Below are 22,814 nucleotides of genomic sequence, written 5' to 3' on the forward strand. Positions count from 1 at the left end.
ATGTCTGGACCAAAACTATTTTTGAGTAACCTGTTCTTCACATTATGTAGAAAGATCACTTGAGATGATGAATATTAAAGAAATTGGTGTGATTCATTCCAATTTTGTACTCTGTATTATAATCTGTAGCAAACCGGGAAAGAGAGATACAGTATTAGGAACAGGTTGGGTGTGGTGGCTCAAGCCTGTAACCCAGCACTTTTGGGGACCGAGGTGGGCAGATCACTTGAACCCAGCAGTTCAATGTCAGCCTGGGTAGTAAGACCCCATCTCTAAAAAAAAAAAAAAAAAAAAAAAAAGTTAGCCAGGCCTAGTGGCATGCGACTATAGTTCCAGCTACCCTGGAGACTGTGGCAGGATGATTGACTGAGCCCAGGAGGTCAAGACTGCAGTGAGCTGTGATCATGCCACCGCACTCTAGCCTGAGCAAAAGAGCAAGACCCTGTCACAAGGAAGGGAGGGAGGGAGGGAGGGAGGGAGGGAAGGAGGGAGGGAGGGAGGGAAGGGAAGGATGGAAGGAAAAAAAAGGAAGGAAGGAAGGAAATAAGGAAGGAAAGAAATAACTTCAATGGATGTAATGTCCTTCCATTCATTTATCTGAGGTGTTTTCAGGACTTTATTGCGTATCAAGAGAGATGGAAGACAGATAGACATAATCAGACCCACTGGCTTTGCCACTTGAAGAAAAGCTCCTTATGACATATCTTTAGATACTATGTACTAAGGGATTTTTTGGTTTGGTTTTGTTTTGACGGACAATACAAAAAAAAAAACAAGTGAACAACATCTCTGCATCTTCTATAAAAACAAAGTTGAAGGCATTATCCCCTCCGCTGGTTGTATAAGATCCATGAAATTAAGTCTGTGGCAATTTAATACTAGGAAAATGCTTGTCTCTCTTGGAAGACTCAGCAAGTTTCCTTTAATCAGATAAGGAGAATTATCAAACCCATATTCCTTTTCTCAGAAGCCAAGAACTGAATTCAGTGTTCAAGGACAGAGATGACATTAAATGGTTGGTGCTGTCTGGTAGAAACAGAATGAGAACTACATATGTGATTCCTTTCATAGACGTAATTTCAAACTTTTAGTAGTCACTTCAAAAAGCAAAAAGAAATGAATGAAATTAATTTTAATAATATATTTTATTTAACTTAATATGCCCAAAATATCATTTCAACATGTAATTAAAATAAAATCAACAGATATATTTTAGATATTTTACATTCTTTTTTAAAAAAGTGAAGTCTTAGATATCTGGTGTGTATTTTATAGTTATAACATATCTCACAAGCAACATTTCAAGGACTCGAGAGCCACCTATAGCTAGTGGCTCCCATATTGGGCAGCAGGTCTAGATAATTTGTCCAAAGCTCAGTCTATGCCTGTGTGCGGTTTCTCTTTCTATTTTCATGGGATTTTTACATACAAATCTTCTATGATGTTACTTCAATATTCTACTGGAAGTTTGCAGGATATGACTTATAAGTATATACAAAAATGAATAAACAAATACGTACAGTGAAAGGAAAATAAATCTTGTGGCCCCAAATCACTAAGCTAAATGGAAAAGTCTAGCTGGGAATGGCTTAGGGCCAAACTGCCTCCCATTCTACTCAAAGTCACTCCTCTGCTTACTGAGATAAATGCATATCTGATGGTCTCCTTTGAAGAGGCTAATCAGAAACTTCAAAAGAATGCAACCATATGTCTCTTATCTACCTCCTGGAAATCCCCTCCTGGCTTCTGTCTTCCTGCCTTTGCTTTGAGTTGTCCCGCCTTTCCAGATAGAACCAGCGTTCATCTTGCATAGGTTGAGTGACGTCTCACGTCTCCCTAGAATGTATAAAACCAAACTGCTCTGACTACCTTGGGTACATGTCGTCTGGACCTCCTGAGGCTGTGTCACAGGCACACGTCCTGAACCTTGGAAAAATGAACTTACTAAATAAACTTGCTAAATTAACTGTCTCAGATTTTCGTGGTTCATAGTACATATGACTAAAGTAGAAACTCAGGAGAAGTTTTAGGCCAAGCTTTGCTTGAACTGGCTGTGTAACTACAGGTAAATGGTAATACCGTTAGCTTTCAGCTTCCTCCTTGAACAAGTGACAAATATCACCTAGGTGGCCCTTAAGGCTGCTCCAGCCTTAAGAAATGATGATTTTATTACTTTTTAAAGCCCAAGGATTAGGTTTTGATAGTGCTTTCGATTTAAGCATGTGTTAAATCATATGTCACAATATAAATCTAAAAAATGCATCTTATCTCTATGACTTGGCATCAAAAGAAGATTATTCAGTAAAGGAAGGATGTAATAGTTTGTCTTATACTTCGCTTAATTGACAGGTCACTTACATGCTTACACAGTTTCAGGGTAATTTATAAAGTTTTCAGTTAAAGAATGAAATTATATTTCTCAGTGGCAATTATTATCAGTCAAGCTTTTGAGATAATCTTTACTGAGAAAGCTGACGACAATGATTCCAAAAAAGTTTTGAGTAAATGTACAACTAATTCTACATAAAATTTCCTAGAGCTGTGAAGATCATTGGATTATCTTTGGCAATACATTGTCCATTGGTTAGCCAACATATGAAAAATGGGCTATCTGATAAAAGTAATTTATATACTATAGTATAGAAAATTAAGTGGAGTAATAATTTCAACTTAAAAGGCTTTTCTTAACTTCTCTTGATGCTACAATTCATTAAAATGCTATATATATATAGCATTTTATATATATATATATATATATATAAATGTAACTAAGGGATTCTTTTGCTTTTGAAAGTTATAAATCTTCTAAATGATACACCTTTATTAAAACCACAAATAACATTTTATTTTAAACATAAATATTATTTTAAAATTTTATTTTTAAAATGTTATGAGTTGATGTTTAAAAAGACTTTAGAACAAAGTCTTACACAATGCTGTTAGTGCTGAATAACTGAAATTAAAACTATTCTTGACAGCTAAATAAGCCCTGAGGAAGACAAGAACTGTCTGTGCCCTAAAAAGATAACAAAATGTAAAGTCACTGCATTTACTTCCATTTCCCTAATTATTCAACTTTGAAGAAAATATTTTTAGGTAAAAATTAACACTGTTGATTAGGGAACTTCATGCTGTGAAACATTATTTATTGTCAAGAAGTTCATACTATACACCTGCAAAAGATGTTTAAAGAAATTTCAGGAATCTAAATTTAGAAGAGAAATCTCATAACATTTGGGATAGTTAATGAGGGAATTTATTTGGACATAGTTATTTCATACATCTGTTTGTTTTGTTGTGTAGAGATAGAAGATTATAAGTATAGGGACCAGAAGCAGTCACTGGTCTACAGAGATGCAGACTCCAGATCTGCTATGTCATCGGACACAAGCAGTATCTCAGGGGGCAACATGCCATGACCTCACTGTCACTACAGCCTTTTGTGTTGCATGTGCCCCTGGCCAGGTTACTTGGCCTTACTGAGTTTTAGGTCCTCTCTTATCCAATGTGGGTGATGTCTGTACCTACTTGACAGTGCTGCTGTGGGCAATATATGGAATAGTACATAGAAGTGGTTAGCACATGTACTGGGTTAAATAACAGCCCTGTAAACTTCAGGTTCTGCCCAGAACCTCTCAGTCTGTGATCTAATTTGGAAAGAGTTTGTTGCAAATGTAATAGAATGAGGTCATAGTGGATTAGGGTGGACCTGAATCTAATGCCTGGTGTCTGTCATTAGAAGAGGGAAATTTGCACCGAGACACACCTACGCAGGGAGAATTCATGTGATAATGGAGGTACAGACTGGAGTGATGTGTCTGTCAGCCAAGGAATGCCAAAGATTGCCAGCAACCACCAGAAGTTAGAAGAAACAAACAAAAAAGATTCCTCCCCTAGACTTTTCAGAGATCGCATAGTCCACTGACACCTTGATTTTGTTTTTTTGCTTTGTTTTGTTTTGCTTTGTTTTCTTTTGTCTTGTCTTGAGACAGAGTCCTTCTCTGTTGCCCAGGCTGGAGTACAGTGGCACCATCTCGGCTCACTGCAACCTCCGTCTCCCGGTTCAAGCAATCCTCCTATCTCAGTCTGCTGAGTAGCTGGGATTACAGGCATGCACCACCATGCCTGGCTAAGTTTTGTATTTTTAGTAGAGACGGGGTTTCACTATGTTGCCCAGGCTGGTCTCAAACTCCTGGCCTCAAGTTATCTTCCCACCTTAGCCTCCCAAAGTGCTGGGATTACAGGCATGAGCCACCATGCCCAGGCAATGCCTTGATTTTTGAATTCCTAGCCTCCAAAACTGTGAGAAAATACATTTTTATTGTTTTAAGCCATCCAGTTTTGCTGTACTTCTTACAGCAACCCTAGGAAACTGATATGACACATACACCCAGCACTTCGTCAACACTCAATGAAATGCTATTCCAGGACTGAGAACAGTCCTTGACAGGGTATAAGAGAGGAAATGCCCTGTGGTCCACCAGACCCTGTGTCCACAAAGTCCCGTGATAAGCTATGATGAGCAGTCCACATGTGGGGTTCTGAGAGCACGTGACACTCTGAAATCCACATGGCATCCTCACATTTGGAAGCAGGTCTCTGTTGGAGTTTAGAGGCAGCACCTGCATTGTTCACACAAGAGTCTTGCAATTGAAGAAAGGCCTTGAGCCCAGAGAATCCCAACTGCCCTATGTCTTCATGGTGGGAACTAAGCAGAAGGTACAGGTTTTTGTGTGAAGTGCTGGGAGATGGCAGCTGGGAAGGGAGGCAGGGATTAGACCAAAGAAGGCCTTTCAGCCACCCTTCAATTTCTAGGATGGTTCTGAACGATTACAGACCAGGGCCCATCAGTGGAAAGTCTGTGGACCAACAGCATCAGCAAACCTTAGGAGCTCGTTAGAAGCTCAGAAGCTCAGTCCCTACGGAAGGAGGCCCCTGAGGCAGAAACTCTAGGGTCAGGCCCAAGGGTCTGTGTTTAGCAAATATGCACACTGAAATTTGAGATGCACTGATCTAGTCTAGATAATGGAGTGTCATGAACACATTTGGTGTGGGTAACAGCATGACTTTCATTCTCTAAAGGACACCTGGGAATTGCAGAGACATACAAGCAGGCTACTCTCTTCAGGCCTCTGACCCCATACCTTACGCTTTTTAAAAAAACAAATCAAGAATTCATCCCCTTCTCTCCATGTCTACCACCTTCATCCTAGACCAAACCACCATCATTACTCAGCTGGACTCATGAAAAGGTTTCCTAACTGGTCTCCCGCTTTCACTCTGAGCCCTTGATCCTCACTACTCAGAGTGTTGTCCATGGAACTGCAGAATCAGCATCACCTGGTGCTGCTCAGGCCCTAGTTCAGACATGGAATCAGAACCTGCACCCAACAAGAGCCTGGTGACTCATGTCCATTTGAGATGCACAGCTCGAGAGTCCCTCTTCCACACAACAACTAGACTCATTTCTCTGAGACTCTCAAATTTCACCATATTAATTTCTTTCTTCAGTAGCATCTTATTGCACATTCAATACATTTTGAACTGTCGCTTGCTCCAGCTCTAAAGAACCTAGCAGTGGGATTCCTTCCTGTTTCTCTGATCTCATCCTGTTTCACTCCTCTCATGGTTTACTATGTTTCACCCACTTTGCCAGCTTTACTGTTCCTGGAACAAGCTCATTGTTTTTCCTGCCTGAGGGCCTTTGCACTTGCTGTTTCCTCAGCCTGGAATAAGTCTTCCTAGTTCTTTGCATAGCTGACCAGGCCTTATTCTTTCTGTGCCACCTTATTGCAGATCAACATGTCAGAAGTGATCGCCCATCTCTAGTCATTCTCTATCCCATGGTCCTGTTTATTTCTTTCCTTAATAGTCCTCATCACAGCCCAAGATGATGCTGTGTGTTTGTTGTTTATTGTTTACGTTGCCCACATTACCATGTTAGCTATTTGAGATGATTGGGTAGGTCATGTTTATTGCTGTGTCCCCAGGGCACAGTAGGCACTCAATAAATATTAATTGAGTGAATGTGTGAGAGATGCTTCTCATCGTCAAGGTTTGAGTACTCGGGGCTGTGGGAACCCAGGCCCAAACATAAGAGTCACCTGTGTAAGGCATTATACATTTCAGATAGGGTAGCAAAGGATAGTCAGCTTCTCTTTCCTATAAGACCAGTTGTGGCCTGGTGTGGTGGCTCATGTCTGTAATCCCAGCACTTTGGGAGGCCGAGGCAGGCAGATCACTTGAGGCCAGGAGTTCAAGACCAGTTGGGCAACCTGGTGAAACCCCATCTCTACTAAAAATACAAAAATTAGCCAGGTGTGGTGGCATAATCCCAGCTTCTTGGAAGGCTGAGGCACAAGAATCACTTAAACTCTGGAGGCAGAAGTTACAGTGAGCCGAGATGATGTCACTGCACTCCAGTCTGGGTGGCAGGGCAAGACTCTGTCTCCAAAAAAAAAAAAAACAGCTGCCTCTCCAAATAGGTTCTAGGTACCCAAGGCAAAAATCTCATACTCATGGCAGCTGTAATACAGGTAGTTAGTTAACTGGAATTGGGATCACAGGCTAGACTCACGGGAGGACTTCCTGCATTTTTATTCTCAGAATTTGGTCAAATAAAAAAATTCAATCCACAAGCAAATTTGGGGTAAGATACCTCAAAAGCTGTGGAGAACGGAGGAGGTTAGGTGGCCTTCTTGCCATGGTACAGATCCCAAAACATGATATAAAACATTAAAAATCCATGTTAACGACTCTTCATGCTATGAAACAAACTAAAAATATTTGTTGAACTTACTTTTTCTTACTGTCCTTTTTGGCGGACTTTTCCAAAGCTGCTCTCCTTCTCAAGTAGTCATTCTGAATTTCATTATACTTGGTAGTGTGTTCTTTGATCAGGTCAGTGGTTTTCTTGTGGTGTCTCTTAACCAGGTCTTTCATTTCTTTGTAGTGCTTCTTTTGAAGTTTCACAAACGATTTCTGTTGCTTTAGCTCTTCGATGGTCTGTGCTTCCACTTCTGCAACAAATGAATATGAAAGCTAAGGGCATGGGAGGGCTCAACGTCCAGATGGAAAGAGGAGCAGCCACCTTCTTAGGAGGAAATGTTTGATCTTGCTCAGCTGGAGTTTAAGAGCGAAGCTTGATGTCAGCTCTATCTGGGTTCCAGTCTGACTCTATCACTTGCTAACTTTGAGACTATGTTATTAAACTTCTCAGAGACCCGATTGCTTCATTTGAATATATATATTTTTAGTTTGGGTTCCCTAGAAGCAGAATGCGAGATGGGGATTCAGGTGCACACGCTTTACTGAGGGACTCTCAGAGTAGGGGAGCCAGGGAAGCAGATGGGGCTGGGGAAGGAGCTGAGCAAGGGTGTGGCTCAGAAGGATGGAGTCTGGTCTCTGCCTGATCCCATGGGGGAGCGCTGGAGTGTGAGTTGTACCACTGAGCTGGTTTCATCTTGAGGTAAGAAGGCGAGGTTCTTGCACGTTTGGGACATTCAGTGCAGGGAGGCATAACCATCTGGAGAGGGGGCTTCCTTTTGGTTGAGGGCAATTTTGCAGAGAAGGAGAAGTTATGAGCTGTTAGCAGCCAACCCTCACCACCAGCCGGGAGACGGGTGCACCAGCTGTACAGGGAATCTGGGCAGGGCACCAACAGCATTGCTAGAAGGATTATAATACTTCTCTAACTTTATAGGGTTGTTAAGATGATGACATAAAAGAACTCACAGAAAGTATTTAACCCAGTTTCTGACACTGTGCCTGTGGAGGCTTAGAAAATAACTGTGCAGGTTCTACAGCACCATTTCTAAAGGTACCATTTACAGTATAAACATCGTAAGTTTGTACATTTATCATAAAAGCATATAGCAGTAAAGTGTCTGAGGGAAGGTCTCTTATAATTTGCACAAAGTCACCAGAGGCTTACTAGCAGGCCACATTACTATATTATTTTTATTATTATTTTCTTTTTTGAGACAGAGTCTTGCTCTGCTGCTCAGGCTGGAGTGCAGTGGCACGATCTCAGCTCACTGCAACCTTCACCTCCCGGGTTCAAGTGATTCTCATGTCTCAGCCTCCCAGGTAACTGGGATTACAAGCATGCACCAACACGCCCGGCTAATTATTTTCTATTTTTTGTAGAGATGGGGTTTTGCCATGTTGGCCAGCCTGGTCTCAAACTCCCAGCCTCAAGTGATCCGCCCTCCTTGGCTTCCCGAAGTGCTGGGATTACCAGGCATGAGTCACCATGCCTGGCTGCTTTTTTTATCCCATGCTGAGAAAACTTTTAAAGTGATAGGGGCTGACCTTAAAACATTCTGGGCCGGGCGCAGTGGCTTATACCTGTACTCCCAGCACTTTGGGAGGCCCAGACAGGTGGATCACCTGAGGTCAGGAATTCGAGACTACCCTGGCCAACATGGTGAAACCCTGTCTCTACTAAAAATACAAAAATTAGGCCAGGTGCGGTGGCTCACGCCTGTAATCCCAACAATTTGGGACGCCAAGGTGGGTGAATCATCTGAGGTCAGGAGTTCGAGACCAGCCCGACCAACATGGCAAAACTCCCGTCTCTACTAAAAACACAAAAATTAGCTGGGTATGGGGGCACACGCCTATAATCCCAGCTACTCTGAAAGGCTGAGGCAGGAGAGTCGCTTGAACCTGGGAAGCAGAGGTTGCAGTGAGCCAAGATTGCGCCACTGCACTCCAGCCTGGGTGGCAGAGTGAGACTCTGTCTCTAAATAAATAAATAAATAAATAAATAAATAAATAAATGAAAAAATAAAAATGCACAAATTAGCCGGGCGTGGTGGCAGGTGCCTGTAATCCCAGTTACTCGGGAGAATCACTTGAACCCAGGAGACAGAGGTTGCAATGAGCTGAGATCACACAATTGCACTCCAGCCTGGGCGACAGAGTGAGGCTCTGTCTCAAAACAAAACAAAACAAAATAAATCTGTATTTTACTGATATATTCAATCAATTCTAGAATGTGCATTTAAAAAATATGGTAACATTTCTGAAATCAAGATGCATCTTCTGGTTGGTGGGGTATTACAGTGGGTCAGTGCTTTTCTTTTTTAGCAAAACGTGAGCATAGAATGCTTTACAACTGGTGGTATCTTAACTTCAGTGAATTATCATCTATATGGACCTAGATCAAGTCATAGTTCATGTTTCCATGCTTTGAATTGAATGTCCTGCTTCTGGGAACAAAAAATGTCACCGTAAATATTTAAAACTATCAACTGATTCAGAAATAATATATATGCTGTGAGTAACAAGAGACCTGAATAGAAAATAAGATGTCTAGCGAATAAACGTTGGAACTAGAATAATAATTGATGCTATTAAATGTTAAGGTCTTTAAGCAATAGAAATATATTTCCTTTTCTTTTACTGTGTCTATTCTCCTGACATTCGATTTCTTTTGAGAATGAGGCCATGGAGAAAACCAGGTACATTTATTTAATGGTTTCCCTCAGGCCCAAATTGACTCATTATGGTTGCATAATAAGTTATTACATTAAGAATTTATAATCCCAAGGAATTGCTGCATTCTTGGTGGCAGATGCAATTCTATTTCTTTAAAAGCGGTTTACAGCACATCAGCTATAGGCAGTTTGGAAATAAGTCTCTAGATGTTCTTACCTATGATTAGAAATAAATCCACATAAACTATTATTTTTAAAAAGTCTGTAGATGAGAGGCTGTTCCTTAGAATATGCTCTTAAGTATAAAGGTAATGCCCACTTATATAAAGACACAAATAGCATTTATAAAGAAGCCACCAAGATATAATCACAGCTAATGTGATTAATGGCACAGACCATTGCCTTTTGTCCACTCATTTACATTCTTTTAAATAACATGAAAATCATGTTCTAGGAACACTTCTGTCTCTTGTTGTATGCATTAATATGGTATTGTTTCCCATGAAACTAAATCTTTTTTTTTTTTGAGACGGAATTTCATGCTTGTTTCCCAGGCTAGAGTGCAATGGCACGATCTTGGCTCACCGCAACCTCCGCCTCCTGGGTTCAAGCGAATTTCCTGCCTCAGTCTCCTGAGTAGCTGGGATTATAGGTGCACGCCACCACAGCAGCTAATTTTGTATTTTTTAGTAGAGAGAGGGTTTCTCCATGTTGGTCAGGCTGGTCTCGAACTTCTGACCTCAGGTGATCCACCCCCTTGGCCTCCCTAAGTACTGGGATTACAGGCATGAGCCACCGTGCCCAGCCTAGAACTAAATCTTTTAAAAACACGTTTTGTTGGGAGGAGTGTGGTGGCTCATGCCTGTAATCCCAAAACTTTGGGAGGCTGAGGCGGGTGGATCACCTGAGGTCAGGAGTTCGAGACCAGCCTGGCCAACATGGCAAAGCACCATCTCTACTAAAAATACAAAATTCGCCAGGCATGGTGGCGCATGCCTGTAATCCCAGCTATTTGGGAGGCTGAGGCAGGAGAATCGCTTGAACCCGAGAGGTGGAAGTTGCGGTCAGCCAAGATTGCACCACTGCACTCCAGCCTGGGTGACTTCGTCTCAAAAACCAAACCAAACCATATTTTGTTTTCTTTTAACACTTTCCTCAAGTAATTTTTCTATGCACATTTTATGCATTTCTTGATGAAATACAAATACATACATCAAAGTGCATAAATCATAAATGTATAGCCTTGTAAATTTTTCCAAAGTCAACGTGCTTCAATATCCATCACTCAGGTCAAAATCAGAATTTTGCCAGCATCCCAGAAGTCTTCCTTTTTGGTTCCTGTCTCCCACCAAGTATGATCCAAATCCAGGTTTCTATAGCATGAATTAATTTTGTCTTTGAAGTTAGTGTATATGGAATCCTACAGAACATGCTCTTTTGTGTCTGGCTTTTCTCCTCAACATTATGCCTTGAGTTTTATCCAGGTTGTGTGTGACTTGAGTTTATTTATTCCTGCAGCTGCCTCCTGTTCTATGCTAGGAATTTATCACAATTTATTTACCTACCTTACTGCTGATGGACATTGGGTCGTTTCTAGATTTGGCCCTTACCAGTGGTGCTGCTTTTGATGAACATGTGTGTACATTTCTCTTGTATATTGAGCTGAGTATTATAAACATTTTTAACATTCCACTACCTACTGCTAATTGTCCTGCACAAAGCTTATACCAATTTTAGTTCCACTAGTTTATGTGACTAACCAAATACAAAATAATTCCAAACTGTATCACAGTTCTGAAAGACTGTGCATTTTATGCTCACAAATGGATCATATTCTGTATATCTAAAATATAGTTTATTGTTGGCAATTTGGGAAGACAGGCATTCTTGTTCACTGGGTTACATTTCCAGCATGAAACTATTCTTTGATGCTGAAATAGCTATCTTGTGAAACTACACTATTTTTATGCCAGTAGGGTTCTAGCTACAAAGTATGGTTACTTCTCTGTGATTATATCATATCACGTAGACTAAACTAAAAGTGTATGTCTGTAGATTTTTTAGAAGAAGAAATATTAATGATGTTATTTTTCAGATACGAATGGAAATTTCCTCTCCTCTAAATACTTCCACTGTGTAATACTCAGCTGCTGAATTCCATGAGGGGAAAGGGTGGCATTTACCTGTTAAGACACTCTGAATAAGATCTTCTGTTTTGGCAGGTGCCTTTACAGAACCTGTAATATAAAAGATAAAATAAATAGCCTCTTCAGCTTTTTAAATTTTATTCTTCCTATAAACAAACAAGCAAACATATTTGGGCCTTGAATCTAAATCTCTTTTCAGAGAAATGACAAATTGTGTGAGACAATTCTTTATAAAAATTATTCTTAAAAAGTCTTCATTTGTAGCTTTGAGACAAACCTAATTAAATGTAACATTAGGCCAGGTGCAGTGGCTCATTCCTGTAATCCCGGCACTTTTGGAGGCCGAGGCAGGTGGATTACTTGAAGTCAGGAGTTCAAGACCATCCTGGACAATATGGTAAAACCCTTTCTCTACTAAAAATACAAAAATCAGCAGAGCATGGTGGCAGGTAGTTGTAATCCCAGCGAGTTGGTTGGTTGAAGCAGGAGAATCACTTGAAGCCAGGAGGTGGAGGTTGCAGTGGACTGAGATCATGCCACTGCACTCCAGCCTATGTGACAGAGTGAGTGAAAATCTGTCTCAAAAAAAAAAAAAAAAAAAAAGGGGGGGGGGTGATATTATATGCCCCATTTATAAGGAGAGAAAAGACATTCACTTGGAAGCAAAACAAATTCAGTTTAGGCAATGCTATTGCCACCTTCTGGCAAAATCAAGAATGACAAGTGGCCTTTTAAAAGTCAAATGTTGGGAGGCCAAGGCCAGTGGATCACCTGAGGTCAGGAGTTCGAGACCAGCCTAACCAACATGGTGAAATCCCGTCTCTACTAAAAATACAAAATTAGCCGGTTATGGTGGTGCATGCATGTAATCCCAGCTACTCGGGAGGCTGAGGTAGGAGAATCGCTTGAACCCAGGAGGCAGAGGTTGCAGTGAGCCAAGATCACACCACTACACTCCAGCCTGGGCAACAAGAGCCAAACTCCATCCCAAAATAAAATAAAGTAAAATATAAAACTCAAATATTGACTACTATGCAGTAATAACTGTTAAAGGAAAGATCCATTGGTGAATGTTAAAATCAGTAAGTAAAAGTTTAAGGAAGAACAGGATATTTGCATAGTCTCAAAGTAGCTCTCCCAATATATCTAAGAGGGGAAAATAAATAACTTTCAGTAGAGAAACCACCTTAACCAAGTGATCCCACATCATCAGTGATGAAGCCCAGCAATAACGCATATCCGTGATGTGATGCGCTGAGAAGGACAAGTATCACTTGCGTGGTGCTCTTGTCAAAATGCATGCCCTCAACCTAATCATGGCGAAACATCGGACCAACCCAGACTGAGGGACGTTCTACAAAATAACTGACCAGAGTTCTTCCAAAGTAGCAAGGTTATGAAAGACAGGAAAGACTGCGGACTGCCAGAGATTAAAGGAGACGAAAGAACCATGACAATAAAATACAACGTGGGATCCTGCGTTGGAATCTTGAACAGTAAAAGGACATTAGCAGAAAGCAAGTTAGTCCAAATAAAGTGTGCAGTTCAGGTCAGAGTATCGTGCCAATGTTAGTTTCCTGGTTTTGATGATTGCCCCATGATCCTGTGAGATGTTAATGTTAGGGGAAGAGGAGGCTATTTTTGCAATGTATTCTGTGCCATTTAAAAAATGTTTTCCGTAAGTTAAATTATTCCAAAATATCAAGTTAAAAAAAGTTAAATGTGAAAATGCTAAATTCTCTTTTGCTTTCAGGAACACATGACTATTTACTCATACATTTAAATGACGGATTTATATTTCAGAAGCACTCAAGATGTTTGTATTTGGTATATAAAACTCTTTATTTGAAAATTTACTTCTTGTTCATTATTAAGTCATCTTCTTACTATTATTGACTTTGGCAACTTTTTTTTTTTTTTTTTGAGATGGAGCCTCATTCTGTCACTCAGGCTAGAGTGCAGTGGTGCGATATCAGCTTACTGCAACCTCCGCCTCCTGGGTTCAAGCGATTCTCCTGCTTCAGCCTCCTGAGTAGCTGGAACTACAGGCATGCACCACCATGCCAGGCTAACTTATGTATTTTTAGTAGAGATGGGGGTTTCACCATGTTGGTGAAACTTGGTCTTGAACTGCTGACCTCAAGTGATCCACCTGTCTCAACCTTCCAAAGTACTGCAATTACGGGCATGAGCCACCATGCCTGGTCAGTAACATTTTAAAAAGCAGTTCAAGCATGTCTGATACAAATTAAATATAATTCTTTTTTTTTTTTTTTAATTCTCATTCTCCCCAATGAGAAATAACCTTCTACCCTAAATAAAACATCTGGATCTATTGGTGCTCTGACCTAGTGTGACAAAGAAATGAGCTTCTTTCCACACCTTCATAGAAGGAAATTCTGTTCCCTTTTGTTTACTTTATTAACCAATTCAACAAGAAATTATCAGGTACATGCTATTCTCCAGCACTGTGTGATGTACAGAGGAGGCACCAACCTGAAGTCTACCTAGGAGGCTTCCCATTTACTGGGGTAAATAGGACATACATACAAGGAAGAGTTACACAAAGCTGCATAAGATTAAATGTCAAAGTTAGCTGCATAGAAATCAAAGTTTTTGTTTTTTGTTTTTGTTTTTTTTTTTTTGAGAAATGAGACATGAGTGTGGCTTTGGTTGGAATATAGGAGCTAAAAGCAAGAATGTTAGTATCATCGGGAAATGTGTCAGGCCTAAGTTCACTCTTCCCTGGCTCTGTGGCCTTCAATAAGTACTTTATCACTTGAAAATGTCAGCTTGTTCATCTGCACAATGGGGACAATAGTAGAATCTACTCTCTGGGCCTGGTATGGTGAGGGGCGGAAGCCATTCATATGATCCATGTGAAAGGCTTAGCAATGTGTCCAGCACATAGCAGACACGCAAGGATGTTGAAAAGAAATTTGGAGAAAGAGGGAAAGGAGCCCTTGGCACAGAATTAATGAAGCAGGCCTAAGAATGTACTTCTAAGGCATGGTTGTTTATAAGCTGCTTGGAGAACTCCTCTCAAACTGTGCCAGCAGATGGGTTATAATTCATCACTAAAAAAGGACACAGGAAATCTGGGTACTTTTTTTGTTGTGGTTTAATAAGTTATCTGTAGAGGCAGATGAGCACATATGAATCTCTTCTGGCCTTCATTCATCAATTGCACATTGTCGGAGCACCTCCTAAGTCCACACATCTTTCCCCACTTAATGCTTTAGCTACCCACATCACAGCGCCTCTTTCAGTCGCACTAATGAACTGAAGGATCTTGCTCTCGTTGTCCAGCTCTTTCCAGATGGCTTACCTGGAGCTGGTTGGCTGTGGAGAGCCTGGGAGGGTGGCTTGGGTGTCAGGGATGTAGTGTGATTCACCCCGTTTTCTGCTGGAGTCGTTCTCACTTCACTTGGAGTCTCTGATGGTGTTTCTCCAGGATCAGCCTAAAATTATAAATATCCTTTCATTTTTCACATTTCTTTTTACTCTTTTCTTGCCTTCCTAAACCAACAAGGCTACATTTTGCAGCATCTTCACAATTCTTTTGGAGTTGGAAATATCAAATTTGATACTGCCTGGAAAGCAGGGTTTAAACAGCATAGTGTTGAGCCATGACTATGGGAGGTTAATTGTATTAAAGTCTCCAATTTTTACACCAACCTATGTCTATGCCTGTTGGTGGTGCCCTTCCACACTGACTCTGTACTAGACTATGTGATAGGCTTTGGTCCATCAGAGAGTAGCAAACTTGATACAAAAGGCCCTCACAAATTTTTCCACTGTTTCTAAGGGCCCTATTATAGCAATGGAGGATGAGAGGTCTGAGTCATCCTGGTCTCTCATCCAGCTCTTCTGGAGGACAGCTGAGTCATCTTGGTCAAGGATGTCCTGGACCAGCCAGTCCCCAGCTGAGCATACACACTTGAGTGAGCCCGGCTGAGATGAGCTGTGTCTATGAGTCTGGTCTGGATCTGCAGACCTGCCCAGCTGACCAGATAATGCATGAAAAATAATAACTAATTGATTTTATAAGCTGCCAAGTCTGGGGTTGTTTTATAGAATGAGCTAATTGATGTGATGGATAAGAACGCACATTTTGGAGTACAGCTTGCTTGGGTTCAGATTCCGGCCCTGCAATTTACCAACAGTGTGATTTTGGATGGTTCACTTAACTCTCTGTGCTTCAATTTCTTTATCCTTATAGATGAAGACATGTGTGTACTGGGAATCATAATATTATCTTGTTAGATTGTTTAGATGATTAAATAGGTTAATACTTATAAAGTACTTGGAATTGTTTCTGGCATAGAGTAAATATGTGGATGTTAAATAATGTGAAAGTTGTCAGAATCCAAATGGAGTCCCTTATATTAAAACAACAACAACCACCACCACCCAAAAAACCCTGACAAAAAAGCCAGGGAATGTCATAAAGAGAAGGTTCTCATTCATAAATGCCTGATAAGAAAAACTCTCACAGAAGACTCTGCAAAAACCATCACCTTGTACAAAGGCCATAGCAACTTTACACAAAAAATACTTCTGTGAGGACACCTGCCCAGCAACTCCCTGTCCAACCTCCGACTGATGTCACTCTTGTTATTGATCCTTGTAGCCAAGCATAATCGTCTCAAAACAATTATGTAATCCTCCTCATTTATCCTTTAAAACCCTTTGTCTTCCTTCCCTCCCTGACTATGCACATAATTTAGTACATCCTATTCTTAAATAATATCATTTTCTTTTAGAGGGCATCTCTGCTTGTTATTTATGTTGATATAAAACAAATAAAACGTTTAAGCTTATGGAATACTACCAATGAATAATAATAATAAATGCATTGAAACATGAAATGTTCACTTGACACCCTCCAGCAGCTAATTCAACATACCTTATACAGAGTAAACATTTTAAAAATGTTTGTTGAATAAATGCTGATCCTTACAAAATAATTGCCTACATACTCTTTTAATGTTGCTTTTCAATGTGCTAAATTCTCTGTAACTCTTTATCAGAATTGCCTTCCAAGTCTCTGGCAGGTTTTACTGACAATGAGGCTATCCCAATGTTCTACTTTGTAGCACTTTAAAAAATACATTAGGAAATACATTTTTCCAGAAGCCATTTGGAGCCCAACATTGTGACATTTTGGCATGTCATTACAGATGAAAAATTGTCCTATAATAACATTTTTATAAAAAGTAAGATAAGAGTGAAAATAGTGACACTGATTGTCACCAGTGGGTTTTAATCTGTTTCCCAAATCATCTTTAAAGCATCTTCCAAAACTGCATTAAGTGACGGCAGAACTTATTTTAATTCAACAGATCATCCCTGCTTGTTTACTACAGCCTGCTGAGTGCTGCAAGAGCCCTTAGTAGCAGTGGCTAGACATCAATTAAGGGAGACAGGAGCCTAAACAAGTAACCCGGGCAGCCTGTATAGCTCACTATGGCAGAATCTTTGCTTTGAAAAATGACTGCTTCTGATGGGTAAGTGCCAGTATGGTCACACTATTTACTTACATCCATCAGAAAAATTCTCCCTAGAATTATATGCAAAGGGAAAGGATTGTGTATGTTTTGTTCAGCAAGGCATTGCAAACTGGAAACTCATGGTCCCAATGGGATACATGGATGCATTTTCTTTGGCTCATCCAATGTTGTCAAATCTTTTAATTAAGGTGATTTTATACTGAAACAATGGATTTCTTGCTTCCCTTGAAAAACTAGATTTGACTACATGGGGCCTGTACACCCGCAGTGGGTGGTTCTTTGTGTTAAATATAGCAGCGGTAACGCTTTCCTGGCCTCCCAGCTGAAGAGGGTGCCCTTGGTTACCAAACTCAGCTGCTTTAGAAAGCAGATAGGAAGATGTCCCTGTTTCGTGGGGATCTGACCTTCCCCATTATATCCAAGTCGGTTTCTAAAACCATGTGGCGAATGAACCAGATTCTTCCCAATGTGACAGTTCACTAAAATTAGCCCTCTGAATAAGGATAGAAAAAAAGAAAATTTTGATGGAGGAAAGAATGGAAGTCAGGGAAAACCAGCTTCTGTGAAAGTAATAATGGTGGCTTTTTTTTTTTTTTTTGGCAACTAAAATTAGTGTCTTGAGTATTAGGCTGGAGGTGCATTCAAACTGGATCCAACAAGTTTATTTTTAGCTTTGTGTTGAGTTTTCAGATACTCCATATAGCTGTACACCCTTGGGAAACCATGTTCAATTGTCAATTTGAGTCAAATAAAGGAAAAAATACATCTCTGCTTATTAAGGGCACGTGAGACAAAGACTCCGCCTTCCAAAAATGGATGAAAAATATAAAATCAAAGATATTTTTAAAAGTGGATAAATGTTAAGTAAACATTCAGGCAAATACTTTCTGGTTAGTTGGGGATGAAGGGGTCACCAAGGGTTGGTGCTGGACTTTGAAGTAGGCTTTGGAGAAATGCTTAGTCCAGGTGTCACACCTGGAGATGTCTCACAATCCCTAAGGATACTATTCACACTGTAGAGTAATAGGCAGTTAATGGAAGTGATAGAAACCAGTGAAGTGGACTTACCCGCAATAGGGCAAAGTGAGGTCATGTCCAGAGCAGGAGAGAGACAGCCTATAAATGGGGCAGTTGCTGCTGTTCATTTTTAGCCTATTGCTGCCCAGGTTTTGAGAAAAATGGAAAAACTAAATTTTTGAGTGAACTCCCCTAGTTTCCAGTCACTGAGAGGCCAAACAGAGCACATCTTCAGACTGCATTTGGCCCAGAAGCTGCCAATCTGTACCCTCTGCCAGGAGGAGCAGAGTTTGCCTGGGATTCTGAGATGGTGCAAGAGTGAGCCATGCATCCTTAGCAATGCTGAAGGGACAGGGCTGTGCTGGGAACTCAGTGGGCCAGGAGCCAACTAGTCTGCAGCCCACAACTCCTTACCTTCTCGCCCCAGTGCCCAAGCAAAGGCATAGAGAAGAGGGTCAGTAATGAGGACATTAAATACTGGGCTAAGGAATTTGGAGATCCTTGCATAGACTGATTCTTGCCAGGGACCTCTTATGATTTTCTGGAGACAAATGTTATATACAAGTTAGGTCAGTGGTCCCCAGCCTTTCTGGCACCAAGGACCAGTTTCATGGAAGATAATTTTTTCATGGACCAGGGGGAGAGGAGGTTACTGGGGGGATGGTTTCAGTATGATTCAAGTGCGTTGTATTTATTGTGTACTTTATTTCTACTATTATTGTTACATTGTAATATATAATGAAATAATTATACAAATCACCATAATGTAGAATCAGTGGGAGCCCTGAGCTTGTTTTCTTGCAACTAGATGGTACCATTTGGGCGTGATGGGAAACAGTAACAGATCATCATGCATTAGATTTTCATAAGGAGTGTGCAACCTAGATTCCTCACATGTGCAGTTCACAATAGGGTTTACAGTCCCATGAGAATCGAATGCCACTACTGATCTGACAGGAGGCGGAGCTCTGGGGGTAATTTGAGCAATGGGGAGCAACTATAAATACAGATGAAGCTTTGCTTGCTTGCCCACCTGCCACTTCCTGCTGTGCAGCCCAGTTCCTAACAGGCTACGGACCAGTGCTGGTTGGGGACACCTGAGTTAAGTAAGATTCTTTAATAACAAATGTATGTGACTGATGTTTAAACTTTTTTGCTAATGGCTGTAAACTTTTTTTTGAGATGGAATCTCACTCTGTCACCCAGACTGGAGTGCAGTAGTGCGATCTTGGTTCACTGCAACCTCCACCTCCTGGGTTCAAGTGATTCTCCTGCCTCGGCCTCCTGGGTAGCTGGGATTACAAGCATGCATCACCACACCCGGCTAATTTTTGTATATTTAGTAGAGATGGGGTTTCACCATGTTGGCCAGATTGGTCGCGAACTCTGGATCCTAAGGGATCGGCCTGCCTCAGCCTCCCAAAGTGCTGGATTACAGATGTGAGCCATCTCGCCTGGCCCAGAGATACAAATTTAATTGACTACCTTTACTGAATGGACACTGCAATTAGAAGTGGCTGTAGGTCATCCTGGGTTAGACACTGTTATATACAATGGCTCTTTCACAGCCAGTCAGTGTAGGCAACACTCACAGCACCATAACATAGCAAAAAAATCGGAAGTGTTATTAGAAGTCTTTACTAAAACCTTTATTAAAAGTCATGTAACTTGCCAGAGGTCACACAGGAAACTGTGAGCAAGTACTTGAATATGTACTACATGGTAAAGATTAAATTTTTCTACTGCATCAGTCCACTCTATGATAACAGCAGCTTAAGAAACTGTAAAAATAACTTGCTGCTGAGATAGAGATGTATACATGTAAACATAATTCTCAAAGAACTACCCTGTTGCACTAAAAAGGCATCTGTATATACAAAGTTAAATAAGTTAAGCAAAACAATGGCTGAAAAATGAAAAAAAGCACCTATAGGAGTACAATACTAAAATTGAACTTTCTGATATTATGATTGAAAGATCGAATAATTCCCACTATACGAATCTGTAAGCCAGAGTGCAAAAACCAAATTCCTTATCCCACTCAAGAGAATCAGCAGAAGGCAATACTTTATTTCTCCCCCATTACTTGTTTACATGAGTGAATAAAAATCTGGTACTGGAAATTGTGATAGAAACAGAACCTACGAATGCCAATTTTCTTAATTTGACTCAAAGACTTAAATTCCAATTAAGCAAATATCAAGGAAAGAAGGTTCAGAAGGTAGTAGTACTTTAGTTGCATTAGCTAGATTTTGGTCAGGTGGGTAGCAAAAAAAAAAAAAAAAAAAAAAAAGGCAGCATGAACCATGAACCACAGAAGTAAGTTCCTGCCCTCTAGTGGTTAAATGGAATCATTGCAATATCTTTTTCTTCAAAATATGCCTAACTTCTTGAATGTTAAAATTAAATATAAAAAGAGTTTATACGCTTCCTAATTCCAAAATGAACAGAAGTGCATTGAAAATAGAATACAGATAGAGCAGTAAAAGGGTAACTGAAAAGATCATCTTTATAAGTTTTATAGAAGGAGGAAAAGCTATTTGATGTACTGGTTGAAAAGATTTCCATCCTGGGCATTGAAAGTTTGGATCTGATGGCTAAGCAGCAGAGAATTAGGATTTGGAGGATTTAACTGAATGGCTAACATGGTAAGTGAAGGGTCTTTCAAATGTCATATGTGTTACTGGGCTATTAGAGGTGTTGGATCTTGCTTTCCTCGTCTGAGTCATCTAAAGAGTGCAGTTCCTTCTGTGTAGCTGAGTAGGATGACAGCATCTTCCTTTGGATGGGCACCACATGGGTAAGAGGCAAGGCCATCAGTTTTTCCATCATATTAGGGTGAGTCTCATAATTTCATCATGCAGGAATCTACTCCACTGAGGACAAATATTGTCATAAAGTAGCTTTGTTAGAGCCAGCCTTTCCCTTAAGGAGGAGCTTCTTTAAACATGAGTACAAATTGTACCTTAAATTTCTATTACTTGAATGAAATTAGATTATGCATCTGCCTCCTATTTCTAAGAAATTCAGAATCATTCTTACAAACTTCATCCTGCTGTATGCACTCCCAAATGTTTAGGAGTGAAGTATACTGATGTTCGCAACCTACTTTAAAATGCATCATATTCAACTAAGATGGATGATAAATGGATAGAGGGATTTATATGTGATCAAGTGAAAGCATCAACATTTTAATTATGGAATCCAGGTGGCTGACATATAGGTATTCCTTATACAGTTCTTTCAATGTTAGCTTAGAATTTTTCATAATGAAATATGTAAAAACTCCTAATTTTGAAGAGTCTACCAGTGTGAGTTAGAAGCAAGAGACAGCTTTAAGGAACTGGATAAATTCATCTGTTGACTTCCTCATTAACACCAAGTAAAGCACTTTTGGTGTTTTGCACAGTTAATGTCCAGCAAGTTCTTCCAGCAGTAACTGGAGCATGGATTCAAGTGAATCTTGACACAGTATGGCCGTGTCATCATATAAGCACTCGCATGAGTCATCAGCACTCGCATGGTATCATTTTGTTGAACATTAGTAACAGCTGCAATTTTACATATAGATGTATAAATTGTATAATGTCACTCTCTTCCTCCAAGTTGTAAGGGCTATGAGAGCGTCTGATTTTACTCAGCATTACACATATAAGGGCCATGAGAGTGACTGACACATAGTTCTGTGTTTTTTTTTAATTGAATGAATGAATGAATGAATTCACATTAATTTTCCTGCTAGTATACAATAAATAGCTATACTATTAATGGCTAAGTCCTGAAAGTAAAGAACCACCTAAATGTTAGGCTAAAATAAAAAAAAATTTTTTGAATGAATGAATACATCAATGAATGAAAAGAGTGAAGATGCTGCTTTCTGCTGTCTGTAAAAAGTTTGTATTTAATGCATAATAGCAGCAGGTTATTCAGAAGTCTATAAAAGGGTAAAGGAACATAGCTCTGCTGGCTCATTTATATATGTTACATATATAAACTTTCATATATATGTATATAAAAAATTCCTACCAACTTTAATTTATTAGAAGTGTTTTGATACAGTTTCCAAAGAAATCAGAAGGATTAAACCCTTGGCTGTTAGGTAGAAATCATGGATTTCTCTTTTTAAAAGTTAGTAGACCAACAACTCTTTACATTAATTTTGTAGAAATATATCTTTGAAATTAATTAAGTCAAATCATTTGGTAAGGACTACGGTCAATCGCTCACAGGACAAATTCTGGATAATTCCCAGAAAAAGTGTCTCCTGGAGCCCTTCCCAGGTTTCTGTGATTAAGCTGACATTTTAGAGTGGATGGAATTAATGGGTTTCATCTGGGGAGAGCCACACTCTCGTGAAAGAAAGATGCAGGACTTCAAAGCAGCAGTTCTTAATGTGTGGTCCCTAGACCAGCATCAGTTTCACTTTAAATTGTTAGAGACGCAAATTCTTGGGTCCACCCCATTCAGTGACCTACTGAATCAGAAACTTTGACTATGATGCCCATCAATCTGTGTTTTAGGAAGCCATCTGAGTGAGTCTGGTACATGCTAAAGTTTGAGAGCCCTGCTACTCCAAATATGGTCCATGGGCCATAAGCATCACCTGGAAGCTTGTTAAATATGCAGTGTTTTGTGATCTATGACAGACCCACTGAATCTGAATCTGCATTGTAACAAGATTCTCAAGTGATCTG

The 22,814-nt window shown here is 40.1% G+C and overlaps 1 protein-coding gene across 3 annotated transcripts in view; it reads right to left on the minus strand.

Annotated features, from left to right (window-relative positions):
* The window catches only part of PLCB1 (phospholipase C beta 1), a 587,065-nt gene that overhangs the window by 185,577 nt on the left and 378,674 nt on the right, over positions 1-22,814 (minus strand). For all 3 annotated transcript variants that reach the window (XM_030915597.1, XM_030915595.1, XM_030915596.1), the window contains exons 22-24: positions 14,919-15,051; positions 11,627-11,680; positions 6,800-7,019 (exon numbers count right to left, since the gene is read on the minus strand). In XM_030915597.1, coding sequence (XP_030771457.1) covers positions 6,800-7,019; positions 11,627-11,680; positions 14,919-15,051 — 407 coding nt within the window. The remainder of the gene's footprint in view (positions 1-6,799; positions 7,020-11,626; positions 11,681-14,918; positions 15,052-22,814) is intronic.

This window comes from Rhinopithecus roxellana, chromosome 13, assembly GCF_007565055.1.
Source record: "Rhinopithecus roxellana isolate Shanxi Qingling chromosome 13, ASM756505v1, whole genome shotgun sequence".
NCBI lineage: Eukaryota > Metazoa > Chordata > Mammalia > Primates > Cercopithecidae > Rhinopithecus > Rhinopithecus roxellana.